Source organism: Notechis scutatus, chromosome 2, assembly GCF_049901735.1.
Source record: "Notechis scutatus isolate UNSWTSFEM ecotype Mainland chromosome 2, rNotScu1.2, whole genome shotgun sequence".
In the NCBI taxonomy this organism is placed as follows: Eukaryota; Metazoa; Chordata; class Lepidosauria; order Squamata; family Elapidae; genus Notechis; species Notechis scutatus.
In genome coordinates, this window is record NC_142010.1 from 234,243,493 (window position 1) to 234,262,638 (window position 19,146).

At 37.7% G+C, this 19,146-nt stretch overlaps 1 protein-coding gene across 1 annotated transcript; it reads right to left on the bottom strand.

Annotated features, from left to right (window-relative positions):
- Positions 1-2,228: 2,228 nt before the first annotated feature.
- ENC1 (ectodermal-neural cortex 1) lies at positions 2,229-17,319 on the bottom strand. The gene is made up of 3 exons (XM_026670626.2): positions 17,016-17,319; positions 9,472-11,276; positions 2,229-5,473 (listed from the first exon to the last, which is right to left on the bottom strand). Exon 2 carries the CDS (start codon positions 11,262-11,264, stop codon positions 9,495-9,497), a length of 1,770 nt encoding a protein of 589 aa, XP_026526411.1. The 5' UTR covers positions 11,265-11,276; positions 17,016-17,319; the 3' UTR covers positions 2,229-5,473; positions 9,472-9,494.
- Positions 17,320-19,146: the final 1,827 nt, after the last annotated feature.

Below are 19,146 nucleotides of genomic sequence, written 5' to 3' on the forward strand. Positions count from 1 at the left end.
AAAGTGGGCATTGCCCACTGCCCAGGGTCTACCATGAAGACAAATCATGCAGTATAAAGATTGCTTGGAGGTGGGGAAAACGTCTATTGTAATTTACCAGGTTTTCTGCATGGATTGCCCATGACTATATAGGACAGATGGGGAGGAAGCTAACCACCAGATTGCAAGAATATGAGTGAGGAAACCTGAATTCATTGGTAGCCTCACATTTCAACAAACAAGGACATACCTTCAATTTCACAGCTACTAAATTGTTGGCTGAGCAGGAACAAAAATAGCCAGGAAAATGATTGAACCTAGGAAGTGGCCCCTTATCAGTCAACAGGAATGATGATTTACAACCAGCTTATCAGGTATTTAGGAGCCAATTGTGTGCCAGCACAAAAAACAACAACCAGCAACTTAATAACTGGCCATCAACATTCCAATTAACAGTTAAAAGCCACACACAAAGCACCACTACATAAATACTAGACAAGGAACAGCCCAGTGCACACATTCTGGAGAGAGAAAAGTTCCAGCACGTGCGAAAGCTTGGAAGATTAAAACTCTGGTCCTGGTGACTGACTCGGTTTGGATCCTTATTGTTATTAAAAGTCGCAAAGATATTTTACACAAATCACGGAAAACTGCCTTGTTTAGATGGAAGAAAGAACTGTTTTAGAGAGGTATTCCAAAGTTGAAGAATTTGATTTAGTTTATCTTCTTCTAATAATTCCACAATATTATGTACCATTAATAATTCCACAGTATTATATACCATTACACCAATATCAATAATGGATAAATTGAATCATGTTACCTATCAAGGTCTCACACACCATTTTTCTGATAGTGAGTATGGGACAATTGAAAGGATGGTGTTGGCCATTACTGTTCTGCACCGATGCAATATGTTAAGAACTCAATTGTCCAGTGTCTATTTCTAAAACCTTGAGGAACACCATTCATTTGGTTTACTACAGCTTTCTCTTCTTTGTCTCTTAAGTCCTTCTACACTTATCACTGTACAGATGTGCAGCTTAAACATTCTGCAAAAAAGCAAATATTGCATTAAAATTTATTTCTGCATGTGAATGCCTGGCTGAATTGAATGAAATACAGAAATGATCCTTAGGTAGTTCTACAGCTGTGAAAGCTACAACTGTTTACATGCTTATAGATCAACATGCACAAAGTCTGTATAACACTGAAAATTTGCAGCTTTTTATTGAAAATGTATGTACCCTAGTGTTTTCTCTTTTTTTCATTTTGCTTTGATGCTGTATGCTGCCCAGAATCTTTCCAGACTGGAGCAGGTTATAATTATGAAAATATATGGATGCATCTATGTAAAGCTAGTGCTTGACTTGACAACTTAGTTCTGGAGTTCCAACAACCATTCCACCTCCCCCAGTCATATGATCATATTTGGGGATCTTTGCAACCAGCCTGCATTAAAGCCATTTGTAGCATCCTGTCGTCAGATAACTACTGTACAATTTATGTTTTTTGTCAAGAATCGGCATTTATTTCTCATTTCAATTGAGTACAATGGGTTTGCTTAATAACCAATTTACTTAACCACAGCAAAAAAGACAAAATCAGACATGGCACATGGTGCTTACTTAAAGACCAGTCTGACTTATGACCATAACTCTGGATACAATTATGATCATATGTTGAGAAGTCCTTATAAAAATAATAGAAATGCAAACTAATTCCCAAAGTTCTCTGTTAGATTTCTTATATTTCTTCTAGCTGAAATTGGAAGAAGCTGTATACAATTTCCCAAGATATACAGGGAAATAGAACCTAGTTGTCTCTTGTCCATAATCACTTCACACTGATTTCAATGAATCTATCATCTAGATTAATGTGTGTTTAGTATGGAAAAAGAAAAGGCACCAGTTATTTTTTACTTTATTCCTCAGGAATAATTCCATCTTGCATAATTTATTTCCCAAGTAATATCAGTCTCTTAAGCCAAAAACTGAGGGCAGATTTATAAATGCTTGCCCACAGAATCATCTCAAAGCGCCTGTCATTTTAGCAGTTGAACTTTAAAAGCTGGTTCACAGTTAAAAGTGACAGATTGGAACAAAGGGGAACACTCCAGTGTAACCAAAGCAGATATTAGAAAAAAATCAATTCCTAAATGATTTTGAGATGCCCTTTCCATTAAGACAGGACTGAACTAAGCATTTGTTTTGTTTTTAATTAGGAAATGAAAACTTCAGATGAGCATATTTAAGATAAAATCTCTAATAATTTATTGACCTTCAGTTTCACATTGTGAAAAAAATGCAGTTTTACAAAACCTCAAAACGTAGTAGCATACAAAAAAAAAACCACATAGACATTTTACTTCACTTATTTTTGTACGTGAACTGCATCTTCAGTTGCCAGACAAGGGACACTATTCAGTTCTAATCACTCTTATTCAGACAGGTGTCAGGCCTAAAGAAAAGGGGCTACACAATTATACCAGAAGTGGTAGGTTGTCCTTTGTTTAATGTTTCCACAGCAACTGGCCCACAAAATACGAAGAACTTTCTCGTCTTATGCCAAGGTTTTTGTGTGCACTTTTATGTGAACCGCATTTGTCTCAGAAGTGTGGGCTATTTTTTCAGACTGGAAATCACCAAGTAGCGAATTAAGATTCCCATGCTGATTCAAAAAGTAAGAGCTCAAAATATTCGCCTGCGGGGCTAGAGGCCCACCCTGATTTTTCATTCCCTTCTGCCTATACTCGTGAAGTAAATCCAAGCACTTGAAAGCAAGCTACTGCTTTGAAACGCAACTGCTAAAACTTCAGACACTTTAGGAAATTGGATGGTATTACAAAACAGGTTTGCAGTATAAGCTCAACAATTCCATGGAGAAGTACACAGACAGAATTCTGTCATTTCTCACTATGTTTTTCACCTTTCTTCAAATACACACAAAAATAGCCATTAATTCCTATATAAAGCGATTGCAAAAGGACATATAGTGCTAGCACTTACAATTGCTTTATTTGCGTGTATGTTATAGGAGCAATAATACCTCCAATCCTAATGTAAGTTAAGAGATATTTGGAGATAATTTGCGGGCAGGGCTTTATACGAACATTATATGAGCTTTGTGATAGCTTTTTTTTAGATTTCCCAATTTGCCTTACATTAATGCAGCTGTACTCTGGATTAGCTTGCACAGTGGTGTACTGGTTGTCAAACACCTCAGTGAAGTGAATATTAATATAACTTTACTCTTGGAAATTTAATTCAGAGTTCAGAAGCAGAGTTATTCTTAAATAAAGGCAACTGACCAATATTTTTTTTGGTCAGATTGACCAAAGAAATCAGTCTTCAGTATAAATCAATAGAAGTTCACAATACATTTATGTGTTTTAAAATTCAGACTTTCTTTCAATCCTCTCTGTTACCCATGCTAAGAACCACAACTAACAATTTGAAAAACTTCACATACATTCATTTCTTACTTAAGATAATACATAAGAAATGCATATATAGAGAATCGGGGGGGGACCTATGGCAACATGAGAAAGCTCTCTAAAGCCAATGGTTACAAACCTAAAACATGTTTACTGGGGAGTTAAGCCCAAGACACTAAAACCTACTGAGTAAACACATATAGGATTGTGCCATGAACACAAATTGTTCTTTACAGTAAACTGTCAGAATTGAACTACATTATCAAAATGTAAGCAGACGTGATCATTATAATTCTTTATAAGCATGCATGCATGCATTTCAAAACAATTTGCTTACACAACATTAAGACAACCAACCACAATGGAAGACTGGTAGCAATATATTGTTTGGCTATACCAATTCTTATGAAAAGCACAACTAGAAAGTTAAAGAAAGGAACTATGGGCTAAGTACACCAGGAAAGACTGAATAGGTTTACTTTTACATTCAAGCCAAAAAATAAGTTGGTGGTGTAGGACATTTAAAAATCCTTTATTTGATCAGGACTCCACATATGATACTTCCAGCTACCATTCCTCTGAAAGCTCAGTTTGCTAATTAATGAAAAACAATATATTAAATGAATTTAGGACCTCCCTGCTCCTCCATTCACCATCCTAATTATTATATCTAATAATATAGATATAATATGACAAAACAGATGGGGGGAAATGGGTTTTAATTCCATTTTAATCAGGAAGATAAACCAAAAGAATTGGTGTTAATTTAAACAGAAACACTCCCCCCCCCCCACCAGGGTTTCCCATCTCTTAAAGAGAATAAAATTCCCCATGTCATATAAATGGCACTTTAAACACCCCATCAGCTATAAATAAATAAATAAACTAAACAAAACTGGGTATCACATATTGGAAAGCTTCTAGAGAAAAAAAAAAGGTTCTGTAGTATTTCCCTCCAGTCCCTTTTCCAATAGTGATGAGGCTGCACAAAAAGAAAGCTACAAAGGCTATTGTCTCTCTTTCTAGATGTTTTCATTCAAAAGGCATGACTAGGCAAATAAAGTGTAACAGAAATACTATCAGCAGGGCATACATGTAATTTAGGGAGTCAATGGCTTGAGAAAACAACCTCCATGGCTTCGTCCTTCAGTACATATGCAATTTAAAATGCTACCTTGCAATCGTTCCATTTCTGACCCCTACCCAACTCTCTTCTAAATTATTCAGCTTTTTTTGTGCAGCCAAGCAAGTCAGAAATCACAGGATGTGCAAAACAAGTCCCAAAAGCCCTTATAACTTGAAAATTACTCCAGGCATTGTTTTAGCATGCAAGCACTGAACAATAAATAGTTGTATCTACAACAAGTAACAATTTAGAAGCAGGACAGTCATAATTAATAAATATAAGAAGAAATAAATTGCATGTATGTAGGGAAGAAGAGTCATTCTCTTTCACAGAGACACTGGGGGAATTTTTTTTTTAATAATTGAGCTGCTGCTCCCTAAGAAAGTAATTCAGAGCCACAACTCAGCTCACCAATTGAAACCGATGCTCCTGGCACTGCCTAGGACAAAGCTCATCGCCCTGGGCAGAGCTGCATCTTCACTCACAAAGAGATGTATCTTGCTGAACCAGGCCTTGTCCGCTTCTTTTGCAGCTGCTGTTGACACTTCAAATTGTTACAAAGGGAAGTGACAACCATTTCAAATTTTCCACACAAAAAGCAAAGTCCATGAAAATTGAGGGTTGTGCTGTGTTATGCAGCTCTGAAAAGTTCATCCCCCACCTTACCTCCCCTCCCCTTTGAAAGAATTATTAAACTTGACATTAATCCACAATTACTAACACAAGGACCCGACCATGGGTTCATTCATTCATAATTAAACCATGTGCTGATATACCAAAAACAATATTCCCACTCCCATTCCTTCATTTCCAACTTTTAAGAATTTAGAAGGTGCAGAGGATCTTCTTCAAATTCAAAAAAGAAATGTCTTCATCAAAACCACTTCTCCACAGTTGGTTCCAAGGTTTATTCAGCATTATGATGCAATAAACTAGAGAAAAACAAACAAACATTGTAAACTTTTTGGTGAAACAATATGAAGTTTATACATGTTTTAAAGGTCTATAAAACAGACGCTTCATTATGTATCTTAAATATTTTGGTGAAACAATATGAAGTTTATACGTGTTTTAAAGGTCTATAAAACAGACGCCCGTTCATTATGTATCTTAAACATTAGATGCTGTAACCTCACTGATCATGTTATTCCTCTATAATGTAACTAGCAACTCTTTGGTTTAATAACATTAATAACTTGGCAGAGAGAGAGAGAACAATGCCTGAACGTAATAAATCAATCCTGCAAATGAAGAGACAGTTGATTGTTAAGGGGAAAAATAATATAACGCAACATCTCTGTCATAAAGTTGGCTGGCATAGTAGCAGGAACAGGCATTTTGGTCATGGGCCAAATCCAAGTAGCAAAGAAACAGAAGGAAAGGCAGCTTGTTGGAGAAAAGAATCACCGATCAATGCCTTATTAACCATGGAGGATCCTGAATAGAACTGATTCAGAATATGAAAAGCAGACATATTAATCCCCTTATTTAAAACATTTCTGCTATTCATTATGGCAGAACTCTCTTTTGTGGGGCTTTGTCCTGTAACAATGCAGTACGCTTCGCTGCCTCCCCATAGAAGCCTTTCCTATATGTCAATTATTCAGTGCAAAATATTAGCTTTGGATGCCAGTGTTTGGCTTCTGTACTCCCACCTTCTCACTCCATTATGCTCAGAGCCGGTTTTCAGACCAGGCACCATGCTGGTTTTCAAAGTAGCAATTAATAGCTCTGCCAGAACATATGAAGCAAAGTTTGATGGGATTTCCACAGTGCAATTGTAAAAATTTGCTGGTTAACTTGGTGCGATTGATTGGAAGGTTCATGTGCTTCATAGCTTAAAAGCACTGGGCAGGATCACAGAAGGTGTGTGTGTGTGTGCAATTTACAAAATACTATAGACCCAATTTGCAATCTCTTGCATATTAAAAACTAAGCTCACTTTCACTGAAGGACAATCAGCTACATACTCCTGAGATGAACATGAAGCATACTGTATTTTATACTGCAAAGCAGCTTTATGATTTTTTTAAACTTTTTTTCTTAACCCTTAACACAAAAAAGCATTTTGTGTTTGTATGTGGCTCCTGCTGCTCTATCACTGGGAAGAAAGGGCCAGAAGAAAAATGCTTCTGATTAGGGCACAATCGGAAGCATTTTCTTCTGGTCCTTTCTTCCCACTGATAAGAGCAGCAGGAGCCACACCCAAAAAAAAAATTTTGTCACTGGGTATAGTGCAAACTACAGGTTGGTTACATTTATTCAGTTATACTAACAAATTGCCCAAGTAAAACAGTTTGGGAGGAGTAAGTTTACACTGAGGGTAAACTATTGTTTGATTATCCTGGAAAAATAGTCTTTTATATACAGACATATTGAAAGGAATAACAGGATAATCTTTCATTATCAGATGTAAAGAAGTTTGATATTTGAAACATAAGAAATTACAATCAGATATATAATAACTTATTTTATTTTTTTTAATCCATGCACCTAGTAGAAACATCTAGGTTCTTCCAGGACAACAGATGGAAATGGTAGAATAGCTACCTTATAAGATGTTAGATAAATAAAAGAACCCATATCAAACTTTAATGTATAAAACATTAAATATTAGTGCTGATATTGGGGGGGGGAGGGAATTGATTAGATAAGAGTTTCAGGTACTTTGCTGTTTACTAGAAGGAAAACTATTTCTCTGGAAATGTACCTAAATCCACTCTAGACCAAAAGAACTGAACAATGCCTCAATGTCTTTGGATCAAGTTTTGACTGAGGAAAAACATTTCATGAGTTTATAAGAGAGTAAAAATATGCAAGGCAGCTATTTTTTAGAATTAGGATTGCAGTTCTGCAATTATACTGATGCAGGTGTTTGCATTTTGATGATTAGGGGACTGGAGACTAAAACATACAATGAACGGTTGCAGGAACTGGGCTTGGCTAGTCTAGTAAAGAGAAGGACCAGGGGAGACATGATAGAGGTCTTCCAATATTTGAGGGGCTGCCACAGAGAGGAAGGAGTCAACCTATTTTCTAAAGTGCCTGTGGGCCAGACAAGGAATAATGGATGGAAACTGAACAAGGAAAGATTTAACCTGGAAATAAGGAGAAACTTTCTGACAGTGAGAACAATCAACCAATGGAACAGCTTGCCCTCGGAAGTTGTGGGAGCGCCATCACTTGAGACTTTCAAGAAGAGATTGGACTGCCATTTGTCAGAAATGGTGTAGGGTCTCCCGCTTGGGGAGGGGGTTGGACTAGATGACCTACAAGGTCCCTTCCAACTCTGATTATCTGTTATCTGAATTAATTTACAATATACTATGTGGGCGTCTTCATTTTCTTTACAAAAAAAACTTCTAATTTTATTTAAAGTGCTACTTAGTTCTTTTTAATCTTGACAACGAAAGTTTAACTTCACGAGTAAAGATTAATGCCAATCCAGTTGAAATATTTATAACTGAATTTATGAATACATTAAAAACTAAATGATTGGATAAATTATAGGCAAGGTCTACCGAAGTCCCTAAATATTCATACCCAAACATATATACTGCTAGTTAATATGTGGCTTGAAGTTTTGAAGTCCTTTTAAGTTTTTTTTCCTCAAGCGCAATTAGCAATTAATACAAATGGACTGCATGCATTCTAGCAAAGCAAAATTTGCATCTGAGCCCAGCATGCTAACTCAGAAACATGCCCTGCTGAACTTTCTTTCCTTACTAAAGGCCACAAACCTCTTGCAATTCTGGAAGAATAAAAAAGGGCAGGCTTTAGCTTTAGCTGGCCACTTTTTAAATAAAAGCATATATTGCAAGGCAGGTTTACTGGTATTTTCAAAATGAAAAATCAGAAGGCAAATCAATAATAATAATAATAATAATAATAATAATAATAATAATAATAATAATAGAAATGTAGCAAAAAGAAATAGAGCTATCTGCATGAGCTAGTTCAAATAGTTCATAAGCAGAAACCATTCCATTAAAATCACCAACACTGCACCTAACCACATCAGGTGCACATCTGGACTACTGCACTAAACTTTCAGATTGAATTTATGGGCTTTGATACATCCCAAGTTATAAACCAATAATTACTTAAGCTAACTGGTATGTCTTTTAAACATAAGGTCAGGATGATTCACCATCACACACAATAATTCTCTTTACTAACTCTACCCCACCCTGGGGAAGTAGATTCTTATTTCTTCAGTAATTAATAGTCCCAATTCCATAAAGTCCAGGATATAATCTTATAGTATTTCATATAAAGTGTCATTTCAAAATATAAATAGGCAGTTTACATTGTTGCCCCTATGCACATCAGAACTAGCAATGATTTTGCTTGCTCCAATCATTATATATATATATATTATATACACACACACACACACAAATAGTATATAAGTGTTTGTGTGAGTGTAATCAGTTCCACTAATCACTCGTACATTAATTATACTGATCTTTTATTTCCATTTAAACAGTAAAGTGTGGATAACTCTTAAAAGAATGGGACACAACTGAACAAAAACTATAATTTTAACTAAGTAGATTTTCTCCTAGATGGCATTTTGTCAAAATCATTTGCAAATGGGGGAATTTGTCTATGTGAACAACCTATAATTACCTTTAAGAACAATCTTACATAAATATGCCTATGAATTAATAATCATGGATAGATAACAGAAATTACTAATAGGTATTCTTGAGCATGACCAATTCGTGCACTATTTAACTGGGGGTAATCAGGATAATTCTCATATATGAACAAAGTATCTTATGAAACAGATCTTATCTTTATTCATGTACTGGTTGAATCATACCAGCTTTTTTGCTTGCTGTTTATTCAAATGAATCTCTGCAGTTTATATTTGTAAAAAAAAAGTGAACCTAGCCACTTATATTTTCAATAAGCAATTTCTCACCTGTATAGGCACACATGCAGTTATTAAGAAGGGAGATGTTTCCATGTGCTCACAAATGCAGTTGGGATTAGTGAATAGGGCACTGTGGTTATGCTGTTCCACATATCAAGCGTGGGGTCGTAACAATCTAATGTTTTGCATCTCTGGATTCCAAAGTAGCCTCCCACAACATATAATTTGTTTCCAGATGCAACAGCATGGCAACTCATTCTCTTAGCTGTCACATCTCCCACTTTAGTCCACTGGTAGGTTTCACTGTTGAATTTATAAGCTGAACAAGCAGAGAATTCAGTATCTCCACCCATAATAAAAATTTGGTTACCGAGAACAGCTGCAGCTGTGTATCGCCATGGCTGAGGACAAGTGGCTGGTACAGTCCACCTGTTTTCACTCAGGTCATAACATTGTACTTTTGGAAGCTTATCATGACTGACACTGGTACCACCAAAAGCAAAGAGTTTTAACTTTGCACTGACTACAGCAGCATTGCTTACTCCTTCTCGAAGTGGGGCAACCATTGTCCATTTGTTAGTCACAGGATCATACTGTTCTACTTGTTTTAAGGATACTGAAGGAGAGGCTGGAAGACAACCAGTGGCTGCTGTGTGACCTCCTACAACATATAGACAGTGTTTGAGTTCAGCAGAACCATGACCAAAGCGAGCAACTAGCATTGGAGCTGCTTTGGACCATTCTTCATGAAGTGTATCATATACCCAAACATCTTTAGAGACTCCATTTTCAGATCCTCGACCACCAGTAATATAGACTTTACAGCCAATTGCACACGCACTGAATTCTTTCCTTGGACTTGGGATGTCAGCTTTTGGAATGATCTCCTTTGCTTTTTGGTCAACAAGATATAATTTGTCACACATAAAAGTCTGGCCTCCCAGAAGAAATAAGGCATGCCCAGTTTTTCGAGGTCTAGCACATAAACTAGTGACTACACCGTCATTCTGCAGAATCTTCAATTTGCACCTGATTGCTTCTTCTACAATCTCTTTACTTTCCCTTTGCTTGGTGATGAGCTCTTCAGTAGCCACATTTTCCATTAGATATATGGCTGGCAAAAGAGCCAGTCTCACAGTCTGCAATAATTCTGGCAGATCACAGTGGCGTTTATTTAGATCATAGTTAATCCAGTTCATGGCAGACTCATATACTAAACGTTCATCTTCAGTCTCTAATTCTTCACTAGAAAGCAGCTGAACAACCATGTCTTTTGGAAGCTGGAGAAAATCTTCACTTTTACTGATGGTCTGGAAGTTGCTAAGGCACATCCTCCAAGAGAGCTCATAAAGTTTGGTACATTGGTGAGCATCCGACAGTAGCAGCATGCCAAGACAATTAGTATGATGAAGGTTCTTCTCTAAGAATTCTGCACAAGCATCTCTAATGTCTTGGAATTCCAACATATCACCTGCCTCCAAAAGGGACTCTGCATTTTCTTCATTGATGATGACCCTTGAAGAGTACGCATAGTCCAGGAGAAGTTCTAGAACCTCTGGATGGATGGAATTGTGGAAGTCGACTTCACTGGCTTGGCTTTCTTTAAGACCGCCACTGAACATGGCTTCAAAATATCGGCTACAGGCAGCTAGAACAGCTCTATGACACGGGAATGACTTGTTCCCAGCATGGAGAAGTACATCTGTAAATAAACGCTGTTGACGCAGCAGATTCAGATGAGTGAGGACACTATCAGCATATGAAGATTTGTGAAATAAATATATGTTTATAGAGCCAGTGCTGGCTCTAGACTTCCGATTCTCGTGCATGCTGACTGACATTTTCTTCCACACCTAAATGTTAAAAAAATAAATATGATTAAGAAGTCTCAAAATACAATATAGAATGTTTTAAAAGCAAGTTATCTATACACATCTACTGGGAAGTCTATCCATTGACTACAGAGTTTATTTCCAAGATTTAAAACTGTGGAGTTTTTTTTAACACAGCTGCAAAACACAAGAATATGCTAAGCAACATCAAACAGGAGCAGAGGATATCCAATCCCCTGCCTGTTTTTCCTACTATGTATTTCTTAACTGGCATAGTCTAAAAATAATTGCTCAAGACAGCAGGATTATCTTGGCAAACCAGACCTCCCACTTTCATAACGATATAAGTGGCAGTTTCAGAATGGGTGAAAAAAAAAAAGACAGGTCTGATTTTCTTCCCACACCTTTCCAGCATACAGCAGCTGATTTAATAATTATGCACTGACACACACATTTTAAAACATGCTTCTGCCTTGACTCATAGTCGGATAAGCAACAAGGACGTTACAGTAAGGAATACTTCAAGGAACACAGGCATCCACAAATTAACCTTATTAAGATTACATTCTGATAAAATCAATTCCACCCACAGCATGAAAATATGTAAAAAGTTAGACACAAATAGATCATTCCCAGCTTATTTTACTTTAATTACTATAATGTTACCAGTAGATTTTTACCTCAAAGCTACATATCTCTCCAGCAACAGATACTTTAAGGTGGCACACATGTGATTTAATTATATGCTGAAAGAGTTTCTCAGCCTAGTATATTCCAGATTTCTTTATTCCCACCAATTTAGCAAAAGACCAAAAATTATGAAAGGAACAAGCTGACTTGAAAACATAAATCCTATTGTAAATAGGAACTTCCACCAATGCTGGGGGAGGAGAGGAAAATCCCCCAAATCTCAATATGCTTAAACTATACAGGATCAAAGTTTTCTCAAAGTAAGAACATTCAGTGGAAAACAGAATTTAAAAGTACTACAAAGGCGCCAGGGTTAGAATAAGACACAATTTCTGAACTAATCATTAGGTTCTGCTAAGCCACCACTGAGAGTACCTTGATTCATATTAACATATTAATACTAAATGAAAAGGAAATAACATTCTGGTTTGGAATGTTGTGTGAACCTAACCATTTTGCTGGAGCAAAATTTCAATTCTGCCAGTGAAAACAGCCCTGAGCATTTATAACACCACTCTCCTGCTGATATTGAGAGAATCTGCCAACAAGTGTTGTTTACTTTCCAGCTATGCCATCTCAAAAGAATTAAGATTCAGCAACAAAAAATCTCCTTTCTATCCCCTTCCAGGCATGGTCATCTATCCTGCTTCAATAAGATGTCTCCAACATATTGAAGGAGCCATTGTGTGTGTTCAGAGGTTATACTGACTGCAATCCCAACCTATGACAAGATACCTGCAAATTGTAATTTTTGGTCTTATAATTACACATTCAAGAATGTTGTCCTAATTTGAAAAAAACAAGTAATGTGCAAGGAATAGCAAGTAGATGATCAGGGAAGACAATATGCTGTTGACTCTGATGGAGAACTCTTTCATTCACAACAGAATCAGAAGTCCCTGGAGATGTTCCTACCAGCTGCACAGGTCCAACCTGTTCAGGTGTCATAGAAACCACTACTGCCCATAGAAAAAGACTATCTCCACAGCTAAGGAAGGAGTGAAGAAAGACAAAAATATAATCTGACATGACCTCCATAAAGCTTTCCCACAAGACTACCTCTCACCAGACCAGAAAAAGTCAACAGAACTTAGCAAAAGGAGGCTGAACTACTCATTAAGCTGCTATTTAGTTATGAGTCAGATATGACACCTGAGAGGACTTGGTCAGGACTTAGAAATGGGTAACAGACTATGAGCTCAGGACAGAAAGCATGTCTCAATTCAATACAGTCTCACTTCCTTCAGGGAAAAGATGAGCAAGTAGGGAAAGTGAGAATTCAGGAATGAGTGGATCCTATGAGTGGTTCAGGATCCTAATGTTGCCTGTGATTCCTCAAAATTTTCCTGTTTAGTATTACTTTGTGACAGCACCCTTCCCTAATGTTTTGTCATTTGTAAAGGTGCTGCCACTGCTAAGTATGTCTAGAAATTGCTAAGAGATTAGAAGTTTTGCAGTTTGGTTCTAATATTTATTCAAAACCAAGTAATACAAGTTGGGGAAATAAGTTGTACTTTTTTGTGTCCATTACTTATCATTTTCATGTTTTTAATACATCAGCTACAGTTTAAGAGCTGGGCGGCTATATAAATTACATAAATGAAAAATCAAACTTTTATATGAGATGATATCTGTAACAATTAAGCATCGTTATACACACTATGATACACTTTGATAGCCAATTATTCTCATTTTTTGACTTGTTGATCACTTAATTACTACTATAAAGGATTTTTCTTTTCTTTAAAAAGAAATTTCCTTTTAAAAAATAATTTGTATTTTTGGAGGAAAACATGGTTGTTTCAATACCTGCTACACCTACTCAAAAGAAATGGTTAAAAGATAAATTTACCCATCACTGGGTATGTTTGTTAATTTGTTAAGGAGACCATAATTGTAACTGTACTTCACACTTATTACAACTGGAATGCAAAATGCACATGACCACTAGATAGCAGCAAAGAAGTATTGTAGCTATTTGTTGCCAGCTAATGGTTACTACGCCAATTTCAACATCACAGCTATGATATAGATGTTGTACCAAATTAAAATCTTAAAATAATTTCCTATGAATTAAAAGATTCTTCTGATTAAGCTAGCTTTCACTAATCTACCTTCTTTATATATATGAACTGAAACACCTACAATTTCCTAATAGCATGGGAATGTATAGTCCTAGGTCATTTATGGAGAAGAACCTCGAACCACATGAATTGCTTAAATTCAACTATATTATTCCCATTTTTAAAAACAAAGTTAAAACACTTTTAAATAACCCTCTCCCCCACACACTTTTCAGGTTTATTTGTTTGTTTTGCAAATTATGAGTTGTAGATGCTAATCCAAACATATCTTCTGTTAGAATAAGGCTGCAAATTCAAAAATATTTATGCCTAAGTGATGTTTTTTGTTTGCATTCTTCTAATAACACAAGATGAAAATATACTCTAACACTGATATATCGCTAATTATGTAGTAATTTCTTCTAAGATCTATATGTTTCCTAATATAATATGTGCTTAGGCAATTTTATCTTAAATGGCTCGAAAAGACTACTCTAATAAATATTGAAGACTTTTAACAATACAATTTATTGATTGTCTCCCATGTGGTTCTATGCTAATACATTCTTTATGTAAGCTCCCTATTATTCAGACCTTTCTGGGTCCCACAACCTATCAAATACAGTCCATTGCAAACTGTCTAAGTATGGACTACATGGTCTGAATAGCCACTTCCAGTTCTATAATTCTAAGCCATAAATAGTTCTACCAAGTTATTTGCAACACCAAACAAACCATCAAGTAAAGGCAATGCCATTCGGATAATTTCTTATAAAACTTAAATTGTATATCTAAAATATATTGAAATTAACAGTTCAGACATATACATGATTTAAATAAACCTCAAACAACTAGGTAGAATTTGTTCACAGGCAAAGCTACATTAGAAAGCAAGTTTAGTGGAGTGGTTAAGGCATCAGGTTAGAAATTGAGAGACTGTGAGTTCTAGTTCCAATTTAGGCATAAAGCCAGCTGAATTGCTTTGGGTTAGTCACTCCCTCTCAGTCCTAAGAAGGAGGCAATGGTAAACTACTCCTGAAAAATATTTCCAAGGAAACTGCAGGGTTTTGTCCAGACAGACTCTGAAAATCAGACAGGATTAAACAGAAGGGGGGAAAGGGTACATAAGGATTGAAGTGTGAATTATTGTGTATTATGAATTCTTTGGAACAATTACGGAACTGATGGATCCTGCTATTAATATGTTTTCCTCACACATCTTAGTTTAGAAGAAATGACTTTGTGAGACGAACTTTATTCTCAATCTGTGTTTTATCCTCAATCTGTTTCCAATATTAAGCTATCAAAAGATTTCCAGCATTAATTCCCAAATAGCACAAGGCTATTACTATCCTTCATTATTTGTTGTTCAACCTCTGGAATTACAAACTATGTCCCCATTGAATTTGGAAGCTTTACTTTGTTCCCAAACCAAATTGATAGTGTGGTCAAGTCAATGGAAATAATTAAAGAACTGACTACAATCATTATTTCTTTGTGCAAAGAGAGACATAAAAACACATTACTGGAAAGTTATTTTCCACTATTCTGAATTTGGATAGCTCTTCTAAAAATTATTCAAGAACATGCACGCACAGGTTAAGTAAGCACATTCAAGCTTGTAAATTTTATAGCTTTCATTAATCTTAAAAAATCTTTTAGCAGCTAATCCAGTATCTACATGGTATCTTTTAAATAATTTTGTTTTTCAATGCAGCAATATGTCAATATGAGAAAACAGCCAAAGAAGCAAATCTTTTACTTCCTTTGTGTAATGGCTCAGACTTCAAAAGAGCTACAAGAGGGGTGGGCTCAGTTACTAAGCAAATAGTGATAAGCTTATCATATTATACCACACATATCATTAGGTAAAGAATCTGCTCTGTTGTTTATTTTGCTAATTTTGGTATGCAGCCATCTCTTTTCCTTTGCTATAATTAATGGATTTCTATTCACTAGAAACAGTTGAATGAGCAGTAAGTCCACCGGTTTAAAAAGAAAAGAAACTTAGTATCTTCTGATATCACGGGTTTCTTTCATTCCATAACTTCATACAGGTGTAAACATCCTCTCCGAGTTTTATTTTTAAGCTGGTAAACTTAAGCTTCTAATTTTTTTTTTCGATTTTAGAAGAGATGGGAATAAAGTGTGTGTTTGAAGGAAGAGTTTCCCATCATGTTTCAATACATCTTGTTTTAAATTCCGAGGACCAAATGGTGCTGGAAGCTAAAGGTAAACCGGGCATAGCTCGGACCCCACTTCTTCCCTACTTTTCGCGCACCTTCTGCAAATACGCGGAAGAGCAGCGAACCACGTGCGCCCCTCTTCAGCAAAATACAAAAGCTCCCTCAACGGCTGCCTCCCGCTTCCCCCTCTTCGCTTTGAAGTGGAGGAGGAGGAGGGGGAAACAGGCAGGCAGCCCTGGGAAAGGAAGGAAGCAAGCAGCACACCCTCTGACCCTCCTCCTTCCTGTAGGGCGGAAAGGAACAAACGCGTCCTGCCTGGAGGTGCACCGACCCAGTCCTCTAAGCGCAAAGCATTAGAGAGGCTAAGGTCGACCCGAGTTCAGGAAATCAAAAGCCAGCTTAGAAGTTGCACCTTCTGACCCCGCACCTTTTTTTTTTTTCTAACAGGGAATAGTTTCGGTGCTCCCTCAGCGTTAAAACTCCTGGCAGGGTGTCCAAACCGCTTCTCTGGGACCCATTAAGGGACCCCTGGACCGAAAACAAAATCGCTTTCGGGTCTCCCGCTGCAGCCCCTCTCCTCAGGAATACAATAAATCGCGCTGAATTCAGCAGCGATTCCTTCTGAGTGAACCACGGCGATCTGTGGCTAGACTCAAGTCTGCAGACGAGGCAGCGTCTTCTCTTCTCCCACCATCACCATCCCTCCGGCAAAGACCCACAACCGGCGCTCACCGAGCCGGGTTAGGCTCTCCTCCCCAACGGCCGCCTAGGCGCGAACCTGTTCCCGCGGCAACAGGTCAGCGCGCGAGGGTCTCACTTACAGCCGCCGCTTCCTCGGATCCTGCCTCCTGGGAGCCGGCGCAAGTTCACGGCATGGGGAGCCAAGCTCTGTCCTTCGTCGCGCACGTTCCAGCCGGCGCCTCTCCCTGGTAGTTCGTCTCGCGTGGAGAGACCGAGAGCGCCCACCTTCCCCTCCGGGAGACCAGAAGCGCAGCGCGGTCCTTGCTCGGCGGCTGTCCCGGTTGTCTCCACACGCTTGTAGGAAGGAGAGCGACGGCGGTGGCGCTGCTGCTGCTGCAAAGAAGGCGGAGAGAGGCCGAGGAGGAGGGGCGCCGCTCCTCCTGTGGCCTCGGCGAGTGCGAGGCAAGAGAGTATATGGGCCTGCCGGAGGGGAGGGCCCGAAACGCAAAGAGTGAATGACACGCGGGAGGCGGGGAGGAAGACGGGCGGGGCCTGGCTCGGCTGCTGAAAGAGTCCCTGGACGTCGCCCGGGAATCACCCGGGGGAGAGGAAGAGAGAGAAAAAAGGTGCGGGCGGAATGTGGATGAGGTGCTTCCTTTCATGTCGCTCGGAAGCGGCGTTGGTGTGAAGGAACATCCCGGCTCTGAGTTTTTACACCGGCCATGCACGTCCCGCAGATTTCTGTGTGGGAGACGTCCGGACAGAAGGGCCCAGGTTCTTTTTCGTGCAGAAGAGCCTGTTTTGCAGTTAGGAACGCAGGCATTGTTGGACCGCATTCCTCGACAGGGTGCCTTTCAGAGGCATTAAAGTGCATTCTGGCTGGGAAGTGATGGTAGTTGCAGTCCAACCCACAGTTGCAGAATCTTACAGAAGGATAGTGAAAAACTGTACACGGACGCACACTCCCCCTACTTTATGCTTCCTATTAAACGAAATGAACACACAGCCCAGGCATTATCTTATTCTTACTTCTAGTTAGGTTCCATACCAAAGGGAAACATACAATAAAAATAAAAAAATAACTTCCTTAGTAAAGTAATCCCCACTCTGGAATTAAGCACCCAGTGAATTCAACTGAGAATAGATAATATAGTTTCTCTCTGAATTTAACAGAATATAAAAAATAGGAATGTAGACTACAACTCCTGCCACTTCTAAGCATGGAACATACCTCAGCTATAGGAACTGGAAATTTCCTACTCTTGTTCTTGAACAAAATGGTTATTCAGTCCTCATCAGGTTCCATATTCATAAAAGAACATTAGAGTAAATTTAACAAATAGTGCCTTGAAGGGGCCCATATTATGTCAGGTTAAACTATGTTTTCTTTAACCATGTTTTAATAGGCCATAATCAAGTTCACATAGAAGGTTACGCCACAACCATGGAGACCAATGACATGATTTTACTGGATGTCTGAAAGTTTTGTATCTGATTATTATTTTCTATAAGGTTGTGATGGAGTTCTAAATGCAAAATGGATGCTTTAAACAGATAGAACCGATACATAATTCAATTATTTTTCTATAATATATAGATGGCTATAAACTGTATAAAACTGACAACTTGGGTTTATACAACATTTAAAGCTCAAACAAACACACATCATTATAATTATTGTTTTCATAATAAATAGTTTAATACTACTTGCTAGTATTAAATACACACACACATCCATACACATGATCATACATATATCCAATTAACAAGATTAGAGCACAGTGTGAACCCAATCGTTGGGTAAACTGAGTTATAGCTTTGCAAGTTGTATGTGCTAGGTGTGTTTAGCATATGGCATTTATAGAGATCATGCAATCATTGGTATACAAATTTAGTTTAAATTATTACATGTGCTAGGTGCTTCTGCTTTATTCACTGACCAGTAATTATAATAACCAAGACAATTGGGTGAACTCAGGCCTAGAGAAGAATAAGTAAGGTGATCAAGGGATAGATGTATTTTTGTGCATTTACCTTATATTATTAGCATATTGTACCACATTTCAAACTTCTAAAAGAATCATTGATCAAAGTAATTGAGGTCTTTTAGATGACAGATGATCCAGGACTTTTGCTAATAGGTGAATGTACTTAGTGGATTATCAGTAATCTAGACATGGTTGAAGGAGATTTTATCAGTCTTTCCAACCTTCATACCAATTTGGCACATGGGAGTTTTCAATACATCTTTCAAGCCATACTTTTGCTAAG

What these genes read in the sequence shown, in the direction of transcription:
- ENC1 (XM_026670626.2), bottom strand. Translation starts at nt 11,264, where the DNA reads ATGTCAGTCAGCATGCACGAGAATCGGAAGTCTAGAGCCAGCACTGGC.